General features: G+C 50.8%; 1 protein-coding gene across 8 annotated transcripts in view; it reads left to right on the plus strand.

Annotated features, from left to right (window-relative positions):
* The window catches only part of Csmd2 (CUB and Sushi multiple domains 2), a 576074-nt gene that overhangs the window by 476890 nt on the left and 83308 nt on the right, over positions 1-15876 (plus strand). For all 8 annotated transcript variants that reach the window (XM_042271897.2, XM_042271900.2, XM_042271904.2 and 5 more), the window contains 9 exons: positions 1938-2033; positions 3026-3229; positions 3924-4048; positions 5145-5241; positions 6482-6586; positions 7501-7619; positions 8140-8209; positions 10381-10497; positions 13254-13463. In XM_042271897.2, coding sequence (XP_042127831.1) covers positions 1938-2033; positions 3026-3229; positions 3924-4048; positions 5145-5241; positions 6482-6586; positions 7501-7619; positions 8140-8209; positions 10381-10497; positions 13254-13463 — 1143 coding nt within the window. The remainder of the gene's footprint in view (positions 1-1937; positions 2034-3025; positions 3230-3923; positions 4049-5144; positions 5242-6481; positions 6587-7500; positions 7620-8139; positions 8210-10380; positions 10498-13253; positions 13464-15876) is intronic.

The raw sequence follows: 15876 nt of genomic DNA on the forward strand, positions 1-15876 counted from the left end.
TTCGCTGACCTCAGCGCCTCCCTCTGCCACATCTTCCTCTGGCATCGAAGATGTCTTGCTCTATTTAACCTTATGCAACCAGGACCAAAAACCTTCACTCTGTTCTCCGTTGTAATTCACATGAAAGATTTGCTTTGACTTCTGTCAACCGCCCCCTCCCTTAGAAGTTCTCTTATGGCCATTGGTTTCTGTGCTTTCCCTAGGAGAAGGAAGTCTGTGTGTGGCCAGGACTGAAGTCACCTGGGTTCTGCCAATCACTGGGGCCCTCATTCATAGATATCAGACATGGTGGTTCCCTCTACTCACCCCCATTGAGAGGTAGAGCTGGGAAGGATGGTGGTGATGAATGGGGAGACTGTCTTCCCCAGGTTCCTTCTGTCTCAGCAGCCAGAAGTTTTCTGGGTCAATGACTCTTAGCTAGGATAAATGACACTGGACCACATGTAAATCTAAGTGTGCTGAGCAAAAGGTTCTCTCTGACCCCTGTGGCTGGTGGTGCCAAGGGGCTTTCTAGAAGCATCAGTGGGCCCTCTCAGTGACTCCCACTGATCTGCACTCCAACCCTCTCCCTGCTGACATTGCCTGGTTCTCTGTAAATCCGGTTTCCTTTTTGAAGATGGAGTCAGGGGTCCTTAAGGTCATGCCACTGCCCACCACTACATCCTGCCTGGGCTTCCACAGGAAGATAAGGATGAGCAGGGTCGTTGCTTCAAAGTTATGGGTCCAGCTGATGCTGCCCCTCCCCATCTGTACCTCACCAAGCAGACCTAAGTCCTGTCTGCTGTCCATGCTAGTGCTCCTCAGTGCCCTGTATCCTTACAGACTTTTCCTATCTTCTGCACAATGTGATTGGAGGACCACGCATCCTGGGGTGTCCGAGACAGTCTCAGCATCCACTGAGCTGTCCCTTCAGCATCCTGAGAACCGCTCCCTTTGCTCTCGAGGATGTGCTAGTCTGGATCACACATCTCTATCACTTCCAGGGTGTCCGGGAAAGGCCAAGCTTTCAGATGGTCTTACTCCTTCCTTCCCACAAACCAGTGTCTGATTTTTATGTATTTGTTTTTAATTGGTCTGATTTCACTTTTCCAAGTAAACTTCCTGCTGGCATGGCATGGTAACAGCCATTCCCTCCAGCCCCATAAATCTACACGTTTTTTGCAGCTTCCTCCTTTCTGGACAGGTCATGTAATTTTCCAAACCTCTTCATCTTGCTTTGTAAATGAAGGTGCTGAGCTCTGCCATGCTGGCCTCACAGTGACCACAGATCAAGGGATAGCGTGGATGTAAAACCAGCTCTTTTTTTTGTTGTTGTTGTTGTTTTTTAGAAAGGATCTCGTGTAGCCAAGGATGGCCTCAGGCATGGTATTAACTGGGGATGGAAGATGCCCTTTAACTTACGGTCCTCCTGCCTCTACCTCACAAGTGCTGGAATTAGAGGTGCACACCACTCTACCCAATTCATGCAGTGCTGGGGGACCAAACCCAGAGTTTTGTGCATGGTAGGCAAGCGCTCTACCAACTGATCCACATCCCCAAGCCGCATCTGTGAGCTTCCCACTGTAAGGGGCAGGCTGAGTTAGGTTGCAGTGAATCCTGGAATATGGAAGGCATCACTGTGTGCAGTACCTGCCCCTCCTTCCAGCCTGGAGTCTATCTGCTGAGCATCACTGTGTGCAGTATGCCTGCCCCTCCTTCCAGTCCAGAGTCTGTCTGCTGAGCATCACTGTGTGCAGTACCTGCCCCTCCTTCCTGACTCAGATTCTATCTGCTGAGCATCACTGTGTGCAGTACCTGCCCCTCCTTCTGGGCCCAGATTCTATCTGCTGAGCATCACTGTGTGCAGTATGCCTGCCCCTCCTTCTGGGCCCGGATTCTAGCTGCTGAGTGTTACAGCCAGGCTCACTGTCTTCCTTTCTCCTCACTCCTCTCGGCAGGAGAGTCGCTGCCCTTGGCCACCTCCAATCAAGTTCTCATTAAGTTCAGCGCCAAAGGCCAAGTACCAGCCAGGGGTTTCCACTTTGTCTACCAAGGTATGTAGGGTGTGGACCTTGGAGGGTCAGATGTTATCTCAGTGACTTTGTGTCCCAAGGAACAGAGACCCTTCACTTCCCATCTACACCTCCCGATGAGGACTTTGGGGCACAGTTACCAAAGTGGGAGACAATTTCCTGACATTCATTCAACTGTGTGTATCTGTTTACCCAAGCAACAGTTTCTGGGCTAAATTCTAACTTGAATTTGGGAGGAAACCACGCATGGGAAGTTAATTCCTTTCCCCCACCCCCACCCAATGTCTAGTGCATCTCTGATGGTGCTGGGGACATCAGCCCAGGCATCTAACCTCACGGAGCTTCGTGTTGTCTGCAGTGCATAGTAAAGGGATGGGGCAAACACAGGCTCTGATCAGGGAGCGTGGACACCAGCCATTCCACTTTCGCTCAAGTGTGAAATGAGGGTGATAAATGCTGGTCGGATTAAAAGAGTCCACCACCAGGCAGGCCGTCGGTGTTCTTCTGGGTCACTAAGACCCAGCAGGACCTCGGAGCATCTTTGCTGTCACCTGCTCAGCAACAGTAGCATCGTTAAGGCCACCAATCTCTAAGCACAGCCCTCTCTGTTTGTTTTACACTGTCCAGGAGGCCATGTACAGCCCTGTGCAGGGGGTGATCCCAACTACAAGGGGCGCCATTCCTGATTCCCACAAGTCACCATTGTGCTCAAGTCATCGGCCTGCAGACCCCAGGGGCTTGAGTTGGGGGAGGGCTGTGGTTGCCATTAGGGAACACCAGGCCCTGGTAAGGAAGAAATGTCACCGGGGGAGCAAAGACGAGCTCTGAGCCTAACGTCTGGGCCCCCGGGGTTCTCACCACCATGATTCCTAGAAGCTGTACCATAACATTGAGTCCAGTAGTATGCCTCAAAATGAGCTCCCAGGGCCCCCTCAAGTCTTGTCCTACATGCATCCCTAGACCAGCTTCTACAGGGGTGAGGCCTGCCCCCTGAGTGCCTTTTTCCCCCACAGCGGTGCCCCGGACCAGTGCCACACAATGCAGTTCTGTGCCAGAACCCCGCTATGGCAAAAGGCTGGGCAGTGACTTCTCTGTGGGGGCCATCATTCGCTTCGAATGCAACTCAGGCTACGCCCTTCAGGGGTCCCCAGAAATTGAGTGCCTCCCTGTGCCTGGGGCATTAGCCCAGTGGAATGTCTCTGCACCAACCTGTGTGGGTAAGTGATAGCCAAGACTGAGACAGGGCAAGGAGAGACGGGGAGAGGAAAAGACTAAGGGCAGACTTCGCTTCCTGAGGGACACAGCCAGTCAGTCATCAGAGATATCCTCAGGGCTTGCAGCAGTCCTCCTCAGCATCTGAGGAGAATGTCCTGTTCAGGCCTAATAACTCTCTGGTCCTGCAGGGCAGTGTGAATACAGAGAGAGAGGAAGGAACTTGAGAGGGATATCTGTGAAGAGAGGAACAGGTACAAGTCACTGGAGAACCATTGTTTGAGGTCAGGTCACCAAGAAGGCTGAGAACAGGGGGTCCCTAAGGGACAAGCCAGTGTGGGAAGGAGGCCCAGCAGAGGCTAAGGGACCCTACAGGTGGTGAGCCTGGGAGGTTTGGGAGCTGAAGGAAGAACCAGCACAAGGATGTGTTACAGCAGACTGGAGACCCTGAGAGAGGTGGGCCCTGGGGAACAGAGGGGTCAGGAGGGGCAGTCAGGGAAGAAGCCAGCACATGGAAGTGGCCCAGCAGAGGCCAGAGATCCTGAGGGAAGGGGGGCTGAAAGCCACAGGAGAAGCTAGCCCAGGAGGAGGTTCAGCAGAGGCCCACGGCCCTAAGGGAAGCCCATGGAGGCACCACGCTGCGGAGGCACCACAAAGATGAGCCAAGGGGCCTCTGACCATCCCCGTGTCTCTTCCCAGTGCCCTGTGGTGGCAACCTCACTGAACGCAGGGGCACCATCCTGTCCCCTGGCTTCCCGGAGCCCTACCTCAACAGCCTCAACTGCGTGTGGAAGATCATGGTCCCGGAAGGAGCTGGCATCCAGGTAAGAGCAAGGAGGCTCCCCAGTTAAGTGGCTGTCCATGGATTCTGACGGTCGCTGGACCCTGAGCCAGGCTGAGGTGGAATGAGAAATGATATAGTTTGTCCCTTGTCTCTGTGGCTTTGGTGGCGCAGCGCAGATGTGGAGATATGGCTCCCAAACAAGGGCTCACAGCATCTCTGGGGGAAGGTGGGAGGAAAGACAACTAGTTGAGGGCGGATGAGAGGTGGAAATTAGCTCCAGCTAGCGAGGAGGGCCCCCAGAAGGGAGTGGACCTGCAACTGGAATATGAATTTGGAGAGTTCTTCGGAGACTTTCAAATGGTTTGAGGTGTTTCTCAAAGACCGTTAAGGAGAACAAAGGGGCCTTGCTGGTGAATAGGGAAAGGGTGGATCACCAAGCCCATGTGAGGCAGGGAGAAGAGCCAGGCACACACCTGGGGCGACCGGGGTGTGTAACATGTGCCCAAGGTGAGAGCAACACAGAAAGAGGCGTACGAGAGGACCCAGAGCCTGTCAGGCCAACGGAGTAATCAGGACCAGAGCAGGACACACACAGTGGGAGCAGGAAACCCAAAGAATATTCCAAATGTGAGAAAGGGCCAGAGAGGTGGCTCAGTTGGTAGAGTTCTTTCCTGACATGCACAAAGCCCTGGGTTCAATGCCCAGCACTGCATAAACCAGATAGATGTGCTTGTACATGCATGTTATCACAACTCCCTGAAAAGCAAAGGCAGGAGGATTAAAAGTTCAAAGTCATCCTCAGCAACATGGCGACTCAGGGTTAGCCTGAGCTACATGACACTTTGTCTCCAGAAAATAAAAAGGCAGGGGATAAAGCCAGTTGGACTGAAGCATTCCATTTTCTGAAATGTCATTAAGTGTCCTTCTGTCCTGTCATCACATATCTCACATCTGTCTTGCCCACCAGACGATGAGCTCCTGAGATAGGTGTGGACCACATCTGACTTTTATGGGAAGGAACCAGCACAGAGTCAGGCCCAGAGAAGGTGTTTGATAAATTGAATTACCCATGGGAGGAGAAGGGAGGGAAGCACTTGAGTTGTGTGACCAACAACTCAGCCCTCCTGTCTTTCCAGATTCAAGTCATCAGTTTTGTCACAGAGCAGAACTGGGACTCTCTAGAAGTGTTTGATGGAGCAGATAACACCGTAACCATGCTAGGGAGTTTCTCAGGTAAAGTGGGACATCCAGAGCTACCATTTAGAGGGTTGTGGTAGACATCATTATTATCATCATTGTCATCATTATCACCATCATCACTACCATCATCATCATCACTACATCACCATCATCATCACTACCATCATTATCACTACCATCACCATCATCATCATCATTACTACCATAATCATCATCATCACTATCATCACCATCATCATCATCATCACTATCATCACCATCATCATTACTACCATCACCATCATCATCATCACCATTACCACCATCATCACCACTGACTGAGGTTTGGTATATTAACAGTGATCTGCAACCATCATTTCTAAATAATCCCAGAGCATTTCTGTAGCCCTGCAGAGAATCAAGTACCAATCCATTCATTCTCCACCCACCTACTTTCCCCTAGCCTCTGGCAACCACTCATCTTCCAATCCCCATGGACTTGTCCTTGTCCAAGAAGTTCATACAAATGAAGTCTTACACCATGTGGCTTTCTGTCTGGATTCAATACGTTTTCAGGGATCACCCTGTGTCAATTTGAGTCAGCACTGTGCTGTGTGGGTAGGCCATTTCTTCATAGACCCATCACTCAGTGATGTCTGTGTCACTTTGGTGATGGAGCTGCTGTGACTGATGCTGAGATGGACACCCACATGTAAGCCCTGGTGTCCCATATGTTGCCCATCCTCAAGAGCATATATCCAGAAATGGAATCACCATCAGTTCATTTTTTTTAAGGAACAACCAGACTTTCTTCCCCAAAGTGGATTCCCCACCGCCCATTCAGTGGCACGCTTGTGCCAGAACATGGTATGTGGTTTTGCCCAGTGGCCAAGGAAGTTACCTGAATCAACTAGGCCCAGAAATCATGATGCTAAGATAGAAAGATGACCCATTCACATCCAGATTAACTGTCTGCCCAGCTGAGTTGCCCAGATAATTATTTGTGTTGGACTCATTTTGAAGATGACTGAGTAGGGACCAGACTCACAGCCCTCTCATCACCTGAGGAGCATTGCCTCCTGGCAGCATAGGTCTATGGCACTGCTCATCCATGGCTTCCCTTCCCTGGCCCATTAACTACCTGGCTTTTGTCATTTAGCAAGTTTGATAATGGGGAGAGGGAGAGGTATTTGGGGGTCCTGGGATAGAGTGTCAGCAGGTAGTAGAAACAGGAATAAGGTGCAGATTGGCATGAGGAGGGTATGCCTGAGTGACCCCTGGTGTTTTTGCCCAGGAACAACAGTGCCTGCCCTCCTGAACAGCACTTCCAACCAGCTCTACCTCCACTTCTACTCCGACATCAGTGTGTCTGCGGCCGGCTTCCACTTGGAGTACAAAAGTGAGAATCCAGGGTCAGGGCCATCCGTGGGTGTCCGGGTGGGAACAAATGGCGGCTGGCTCCCCACCCTCAGTATACCCACTCCCTCCCACTTAAGCCTACCACTGACCAGAGGAAGATGCTAAGACTTAGAGAAGGCTTGACCCCCTCTCAAGCTTGCATACTCAACCACGGAATAAAGCCAGGACCCCTGAAGCGTTGACCCCTAGAACCTGAGCGGAAAGTGGTTCAGCCTGGGCCTAGTAGATAATCTGGGAGATAAGAAAATGGAAGTGCCCTCTCCTCTGATTCTGCAAACCGGCTTCTAATGCCCATTTGGATGATATGGTTATCTTCAAAGTTCTTTCTCTCACTCAGTCTCACTTATCATCTACAAGATTCCCTCTAGTCACCGTGAAAATCCCTGAACAGCAAGAACTGTAACTGTGCCTTTGGGGGCACAAAGAGGTTTCCAGAGAGATGGCTTTCTTCCTGGGACTGCTCTCCCCACTCCCATCTCACGCTAGGTACAAGGAGGAACCAGTGGGCACCAGCAAACAACCACCGAGTATTCCCACCCCATCAGGTGCCCCGATGGATTTTGCTAAGATCTCTAATGGACACTTGTCTTCTGAGGGCGGAGAAAGGGGAGAGAAGTTGAGAGCAGGTACAAGAGGGAGGCAGGAGGGACTCGGACAGAGAGGCCTTGGGAGTCTGCAGCCAGGGTGTCCTGATGCTGAGCTCAGGAGGTGAACAAAACACCCCAAGTCCCTGAAGTGACACCCCTGTCCCAGCGTCGATCTGATGCACTACACACTCCAGCTTGCTGGGGCACAAGCCTTGGACCTCAGGAAGGCACCAGCCCCCTCAGCCTCTGTCACCTTATCCTGACAGTCTTGCCCATCTTCCTCTCTCCCTGTCTCTGTCTTGTCTAGCGGTGGGCCTGAGCAGTTGTCCTGAACCAGCTGTACCCAGTAACGGGGTGAAGACCGGAGAGCGCTACTTGGTGAACGATGTGGTCTCTTTCCAGTGTGAGCCAGGATATGCCCTCCAGGTACCGCCCCCACCCCACCAAAACCCCAGAACAGGGAGCAGGCGTCCCCTGAGTTCGTTACCCACTCCTGAACCAATAGAGCTCCATCCATCAAGGATGGGTATAGCCTCCATTTCCCCTGGGGACGGTTATCCACTCCTGGAACGCTTCTCACAAAAACAAACTTTGTTGATGGTGAGGACCCTGGACAATCCAGCCTGAAATGTGTTCCTGCAAAGTCGGCTTTGATTGGACTTAGGAAAATTTAATTTCCCTTTGAGGGCCATGAGGGAATTTAGTAATTAGAGGAAACTCGCAAGGAAGCCTCCTGTAATGAGAATTCTTTAGTAATGGTTGTTAGTAAGTGGTCTCTCCCGCACCCAGATCTCCCTCCTTCTGTCTTACCTCAAATCCCAAGGTGATCCCCTGTGTCTGTATGTCTTGTCTCTTAATGTGAGGCTGAGAGCAAGCCCCTGTTCTGGGTTATGTGTGTAACTGTGGCCCTGGGGACCACTAGCCCACTACTGTTCTGACTCTCCAGGGCCATGCCCACATCTCCTGCATGCCTGGAACTGTGCGCCGATGGAACTACCCTCCTCCACTCTGCATCGGTAAGAACCGGACTTTGAAATCCACTCAAGCCCAAATCCTCAAGGATCAGAGCTCTCTGCTGTATTGCTGAGTTCGAGTTCAAGTCAAAAGAAAAGTCGGTGTTCTGGATTTGTTCCAAGTCAGTAGTTTCTGAACGACAATTTTGTCATTCCTAATTCTCATTCAAAGCTGCCCTGACATCTGGAAGGTTCTGCCCACTAACTGAAAAGTCACAAGAAGGTTGCCCACTTGAGAACATCATGAGGGCCACAGTGAGCCACATAACCAGCCAGACCCCAGAAGGCATTTTTAGGGACATTGGGCTTATCCCATGACTGTGTCAAAGTCCAGACTGATAAACGCGCTTGTAATGTCATGGGTTGCACAGAAAATAAGGACTTGGTGTGGTTTCGCTGTTTAGCCCATCCTGGGAAATGTTGTGGAAATAAACAGAAATCAGGGAAAGACAGGGGTATTTCAGAACATTTGGGTCAGGTCAAGAAGCAAGAAACAAACAGCAATTGGGTCTCTACTAAACACCAGACTCCAAGCAATGTGTTTCCCATTGCAGCCCTCCAGTGGGAATTCATAGCGGTGTGTGTGTGTGTGTGTGTGTGTGTGTGTGTGTGTGTGTGTGTGTGTGTGTGTGTGTGTGTGTGTATGTGTGTGTGTGTGTGTGTTGTACATAATTGGTGCAGATGTGTGTGCCTGTGTGTGCCTTTCTCGATCACTCTGCATGTCTTTTGAGATAGGGTCTCTCCCTAAACCTGGAGCTCACCTGTTGAGCTAGGTTGTCTGGCCAATGACCTCTAAGAGTCCTCCCCTCCCTGGCCCTCAGCACTCAGATTACAGGTATATCCCTGCACCTTGGCTTTTATGTGGATGCTGGACATCCAAACTCAGGTCCTCACACTCACACAGCAAGTATTTTATCAAACGAGTCATCTTCCCCAGCCCAGAAATCTGTCTTCAAAGGTTTAAAGAGGAGTGAGAAATGGAATGTGAAGGTTCTCCGATGCTAGGCTGATATAAAGCACCCCCTTGTCCTCCAGAAAGTGAGTGACTCAAGGGAACAACAGCATTCTGCCTCTGTGCTTTGACTCACAGAAAGAGCAGGTAGGATACGTGGGCTGGAGGCCCAGGCATTGTGTGTACTGCAGAGGCTTGGCCAAGGAAACCGTGTTAGGATCAGCTGTATCACTCAGGTAGTTCGTTACACACAGCAGCTCTCCTACACCAAGTGAAGCACGTCCTTCCCCACACCCCCTCACAGCAGCTCCCTGAGATGGGTGCTGTTCTTATCGCCATTTTGCTGCTTTGGAAATTGGGCTGGGGAGGAGGTTCCATTTCACCCACAATCCCTCAGGAAGTGAAGTGGGAACTGTGGCGTAAATGATGGTACTGTTCTACCCCGGTATGCTTCCTAGTCAATTTCTGCCCAGATAGGGCTGGGCTGGATCCTGGCATTTCTTTCCCTGAACATCTTTCCCTGGGCCTCCATGGCCGACTAGCCCCTTTCTGCTCACACAGTCTTTCCTCAGAGAACGTGAAACCTAAAATCATTTTCAGCTGAGCAGCTGCTGAGGCGCCCCAGACCCAGGCTCTCATTCCCACACCACCTGAAATCAGATGTCTCCAGACGCTCCCTCACAGCTGAGCGGTCATGGTGAGCCTTGACGGAGGCCACCCTACCCCATAGAAGACAGATTTGGAAAGAGCCTGGCACAGTTGCAAGCACCCAATGGGGACACAATATGTACCAGTCCCTCCTCCTCCTTCCTTCGTCCTTTGCTGTCATGAAGACCGGACTGGGGAGGGAGGAAGGAGAGGGCTGGGCTATCACGTAAGGAAGAGAAGAGTCAGACTTCACTTGGAGAAGAGCTTTGTAACTCCCTGCGTGTCCTCTATAAGGTCATTGAGCTGTGACAAGGGGGTGCTTTATATCAGCCTAGCATTGAAGAACCTTCACATTCTCACGATCAAGGCTGGCACTCCTGGGTGCCCTATGCTGTGCTTCAGTCCTGAGTTTACATGCTCAGTTTTACCTGTGTGTGCAGATGTTCAGAGAGACTCGTTGGATTCTCAGAGGGGTTTGTGACTCAGGACACATTATTTCAAACTGTGGCTCTGACCACTCAGGTAGCCCCGCCCTCTCCTTGATGACCTAACCCAGCTGTTCTCGTTGTCACAGCACAATGTGGGGGAGAAGTGGAAGAGATGGAGGGGGTGATCCTGAGCCCTGGTTTCCCAGGCAACTACCCCAGCAACATGGACTGTTCCTGGAAGATCGTGCTGCCTGTCGGCTTTGGTGAGTCTGCAGCCCCCAGGGTGACAGGGCCTTGGGGTCCAGGCCCGGATTAAACCAGCTATCTGCCCTATCCCAGTGTAAGCTCAGCCCCAGCACTGTCCTTCCTGGGGCTCCTCTGTGCTGTCTTGTGCAGTCTTGGGGAATGGCAGAGATTAAAGGGGAAGAGGAAGAGAGCTTAGGGGTTACCATCATTTGAGTCCCGAACTAAATCCAGGGGTGCAGAATCGGGAACTCAGCTTGAGATGTAGCTGAGGGTATAGCTCAGGGCTAGAGAGCTTGCATCTCCAAGACCATTTAAAAAAGGAAAAGAAAAGGCATTACCTGGAATAAAAGAAAAGGAAATCCATTTTACTGAGACTAGACCTCAAGTTGTGCTTTGAACTCCCCTACCCCATTTATCATCCTAATTAAATTGAGCCAAGGTCAGTCTGAAATTGAGTTGGCATTCTTCATAGACACATTCTAGCTGGCCTGGAGACTGGGAGTGGGGAGATGGGATATGCCAGGTGTGGGGGTTGTTGGCTATGAAGGATGCGAGTCTAGGTACAAGTTTTAATTGCTGGCAATTCATATCGTGTGTATTGTCAATATAATTTAACCCTGGTTATCTGTGCCAAAGGATGGAGGCTTTGTGCCGGCAAGGGACTGCTGGGTTGTCCGTGAGGGTCCTTTGGCCCAGTTCTGCTCTGTCCCTAGGAAAAGAAGTGTCCTGGGGATTCCTCTTTTTTATACATTTGTATTAGCATAATTAACTCTACAAAGTAATGGGTTTCTCGTGACACATAACAGACTTTGATGGTAACCACCACATCCCACTGGGTGTCGTCCCTCCATCTCTTCCCTCTCCCCGTGAGGACTATCGCTGTGCAGGCGCCAGACCTCTCAGTCCGCTAGCCTTGTTTGATCATCTGTTAATAGGTCCAAAGTATGTCTTCTGATGAGAGACCACCATGGTCCGGCTGGCCTTCTTTGAATCAGGAAGGAGGGGAGGGGGTCAGTGGGTGACCCTCAAAGGCTAGAGTCTAGTGTCTGATACCATCGTCTCCTGAAGGAAACTGGGGAAAGTGGAGACAGTTTTGGCAGCCTTGGCAGAGTCCAGATTTGAGACACTGAGCAAAGAGGACCAGAGTCCCTATTGCTCTGTCTTCAAGTTTGGAACTGAAGAACCTCTAAAGGCAAAGGGCAGGAGAGGGTAACACACACTCAGACAGGAGTTTAAATGGGTAGCTGCCCCCTATGAGTCCTTGTATTCAACCACCAAAGCACTCTGTCTCTGATGAGCCTGGGGCAGGTCCAGTGGCTTAGCAGGATCTCTCACTTCCCAGTGGCCTCCATGCTGTTTTGAGGACAGAGCCCCTGCAGTAACACGAGTCTGCCGTGAGGTGGCGCACACAACCCCGTTCTTTCCACACAACTCAAAGAATCCAGGGTTGGGCTCATAGGCTGCAGTTGTCCAGCATGGGAGGCTGCATGGGCAAGCAAGGCACAGCTCTACAGACGATGGTTCAGAGAAAAATAGTCTGGGATGTGGCAGTAATCTGTGCTCATAGGAGGAGAATAAGCTGAGGAGGTGGGGGGGGCACATAGAATAGAACTGTGTGACACATAGTTAAGGTGAATGAATAGAACAGGAATGAGGGGTCTTCGGCATCATACGTCTAGTCTTTGCTCTTAACATTATAAAGTGCACAGTTAGTTGTATGTGCGTGTTCATGCTATCAAATTAGCAAATACAGATGAGCACATTTTAAAATCAAAATATGTAACCTCATCACGAAGAGAACTGCAGAAGCAAAAGCTTTTGGTGCTCATGAACACAGGACTGTGCCACCTTGCCCATCCGGGCCTTGCCTAGCATGGCACTAGCCCATGGCACATGCTCATGCAGTATTATCAGCAAATGAATGTGTATCCTTCCAGGCTTTTAAAGTACAAAAAATTACAATCGATGCCTACATTTTATTGTTTCCCGTGTCTATTTTTTCCAACCTGATTTTCTCAGTTAACAACGTAATGTGTGGACATTGCTTACACTTGGTGAATTCCTTTAGAGAACATTTTCCTATAGTAATCCAATTTTGAAAAACCTTGTCTGTAAACAAATACCGGTGTTGCTGTTCCAATCTCCGTTCTCCGTGGCTTATGTAAATATGTACCCCAGGGGCTTAATTAAATCCCTGTAACCTGACAGGTGGCTAAGAGATCTTGATTAACCCACCAAGGTCCCAAAGTGTAAAACTTCCTTTGGCTTCTCAGTGGATCAGATGGGACAATATACAACTCCAAGCCATGTCCTTCTGAATCACCTAAAGATTCTAAAAAACACCCGCAAGAAAGGTCATGTGTGCCCTTTGATTCAATGAGGGTAATTGGTGTTTTTTTTTTAACTTAACGTTTATTTTAGAAAAGGAAACCCTATCTTTATATTGATATTAGACATGATTCAAGTGGAATCAAATGTTCACCCCCAAAGTTGGCTTCCCATAAAATCAGATAGACTTGGGGTGGAACTCCGAGATAACTGGTGCCTTTATTCCTGAATGAAAAGTCCGTTGACTTTCTGATCCTTCCTGAAGGCCAGAGGAGGGACTCAATGGGCAAAGCTCAGAATGTGCCCTGGGAGACCTGTCTGGGCTGGGGCTTTTGTAGTGGAGACTCTGGACCCTGAAGGAGACAACACTGTGGTGGGGTGTCCTGCCAGGAGAGGAGGCTGGGTGGCTGTGGGAACTGTCTGCCTCTCTCTGTCCTTCTTCTAGGTGCCCACATCCAGTTTTTGAACTTCTCCACGGAACCTAACCACGACTTCTTAGAAATCCGGAGTGGTCCCTCTGAGACCAGCCGCATGATGGGCAGGTTCAGCGGAAGTGAGCTGCCGGGCTCCCTGCTCTCCACATCCCATGATACCACTGTGTACTTCCACAGCGACCACTCCCAGAATCGGCCAGGTTTCAAGCTGGAGTACCAGGGTAAGCATGAAAGTGTCATGGTGGCCCCACTGTCAACCCCGCATCCATCCCACAGCCACCGCTGTCACCCCGCATCTGTCCCACAGCCACCCATCTCCCCTTCTTTACGCTTGAGAAGAGATGCCAGATGGGCTGAGAGACAGCAGGCCTCTCTGTGGAGGCTTCCGGTTGGCAGTAGCTACCTAACCTTGTTTGACAGACAGCTTAAATATGCCCCGTTGTTTTTTTTTTTCCAGAGCCATGGGCCCCACAACGTCCACTGAGGCTCCATAGTGTCTAGAGCTGATAAGCTAACAGCATCCTGGGCAAGTCGCCCATCAGTTTCCTCTAGACATCCCTGACAGTGGCCCGCCATTTCCCCCTTGGCTGTGAGAGGCTCAGTCTCAGCAAAGGTCCCCGGTGACAGAGTGGAGAATTCCAGGAACAGTGCTAACAGCACCCACCTCAGGCGGCGTTTCCTTGGGGAGACCCGTGCGTGCGTGCGTGCGTGCGTGCGTGCGTGCGTGCGTGCGTGCGTGCGTGCGTGCGTGCGTGCGTGCGTGCGTGCGTGCGTGCGTGCGTGCGTTTTGCTCGCAGAGGTTCTATTTTCTCAGTGAAACCCAGTGGCAGGTCCAGTGCTCCTGGTGTGCTTTCCCGGAAAAGAACCCCGTCCCACCAGCTCAGGCCTTGCTGTGTGAGACGCCATTCATTCATCACGGACGGTGGACACCGCCCAGCCTGCAGGGCTGTGCATGGCAGCCCCCACAGAGGCCTAGCCTCTGCCCTGAATGCTCTCTTGGCGTCGCTCCGTGAAGCACTCATTCCGGCCCCGTCTCAGCTCCTCTCACTCACTTCCTGCTCCATTCTTTCAGATTTTTATTTTATTTTTTGCCAATACTAATACATGCTTGTTTTTAAAAACCCCAAAACTGTACAGATGTTTGAGTGAGCAGGGGGCATCAGCCAGCTTAGGCTGCCATAACAAATGCTGCAAGCCAGCAGCTCATAGACAACAGAAACTCAGTCCTCCCTCTTCTGGGGGCTGAAAAGCCTTAAGATCAAGATGCCGACAGATCCCATGTGTGGGCAAGCCTCTCTCTGGCTCCTGGCTCCTCTTACTGTGGACCTCTAAACCCTCTTCTATAGAGACCCTAGTCCAGTTCTCCCCGGAAGACCTAAGGAGGCCCCACCTCCAAACGCCCTTTCATTAGGGGATGAGGCCTCAGTGTGTGGTATTGGCACATGCAGGTGGGACGCATGTAGGCAATGTCACATGTCATGGAAGTCACTTTGCCCTTTGATCCTGTCCCATCTCCTGCATGGAGGACGGAACTTGGAATGATTGAATGTATTCTCTCCTGTCCAGCCAGCACTGCATCCCACAGCAGGTGCTGCCTTGCAGTTTCCTGTTTCCAGAGTTAATTTTTAGTTACACAGATAACTCACTAACACATTCACCTTGTTAAAAAACGAAAACAAAGCCGGGCGGTGGTGGCGCACGCCTTTAATCCCAGCACTCGGGAGGCAGAGCCAGGTGGATCTCTGTGAGTTCGAGGCCAGCCTGGGCTACCAAGTGAGCTCCAGGAAAGGCGCAAAGCTACACAGAGAAACCCTGTCTCGAAAAACCAAAAAAAAAAAAAAAAAAACCAAAAAAAAAAAAAAAAAACGAAAACAAGAAAAAATGGCAATGGGACAGGATTACTTCCCAGAGACAACCCCACTTTTAATTCTTTATTTCTTCCTTCCTTCCTTTCTTCCTTCCTTCCTTTCTTCTTTCTTTCTTCCTTCCTTCCTTTCTTTCGTGTGTGTGTGTGTGTGTGTGTGTGTGTGTGTGTGTGTGTGTGTGTGTGTGTGTACACCTTGGAAGAATATGTAAAGTTTTACAAAGTTTTGACCACATATTCTTTTAGTCTAGAAAGAATACCGTGCAGTGTGTAGTTTCCTAAGAGCCTTGGCTTCCTCACCCTGTGCCTGGGAGCCCCTTCCGTGTTAGACGGGAATACTTAGCAAGGACTGGGCTTCTCATTCCCAGACAGATGGAGAGCGTGTCCCCTGAGGTAGGCACGTTTGGAATGGTGTCACAGAGGAGGCCTGTGTGCCAGCATGGCAGGCTCATGCTGCAGGAGCACAAGAGCTCGGCCTCCCCAAACCGTGCCACTTGGTTGGTACCGACCAGGCAGCCACATCAGAATCTGCTCCTGAGCGAGAGTGTCTGCGACCGACAGGGGAGGATGCAGGACTGACGGGTCAGGATACATCAGTAGTCAGCCTCTGTCACAGCAGTCTGTCACGGAAGACAAACCTGACTCCAGTTACACAGTCCATGCTCTGGCTGGAGCAGATGTGCCCCCCCCCCCATCACACACACACCACTGCTACCTTCACTTCCTGGGTCTTGGTTTGGTGGAAGGTCATCACAAAGTACCAAAGACCC

Source organism: Peromyscus maniculatus, chromosome 2 (genome assembly GCF_049852395.1).
Source record: "Peromyscus maniculatus bairdii isolate BWxNUB_F1_BW_parent chromosome 2, HU_Pman_BW_mat_3.1, whole genome shotgun sequence".
Lineage (NCBI taxonomy): Eukaryota > Metazoa > Chordata > Mammalia > Rodentia > Cricetidae > Peromyscus > Peromyscus maniculatus.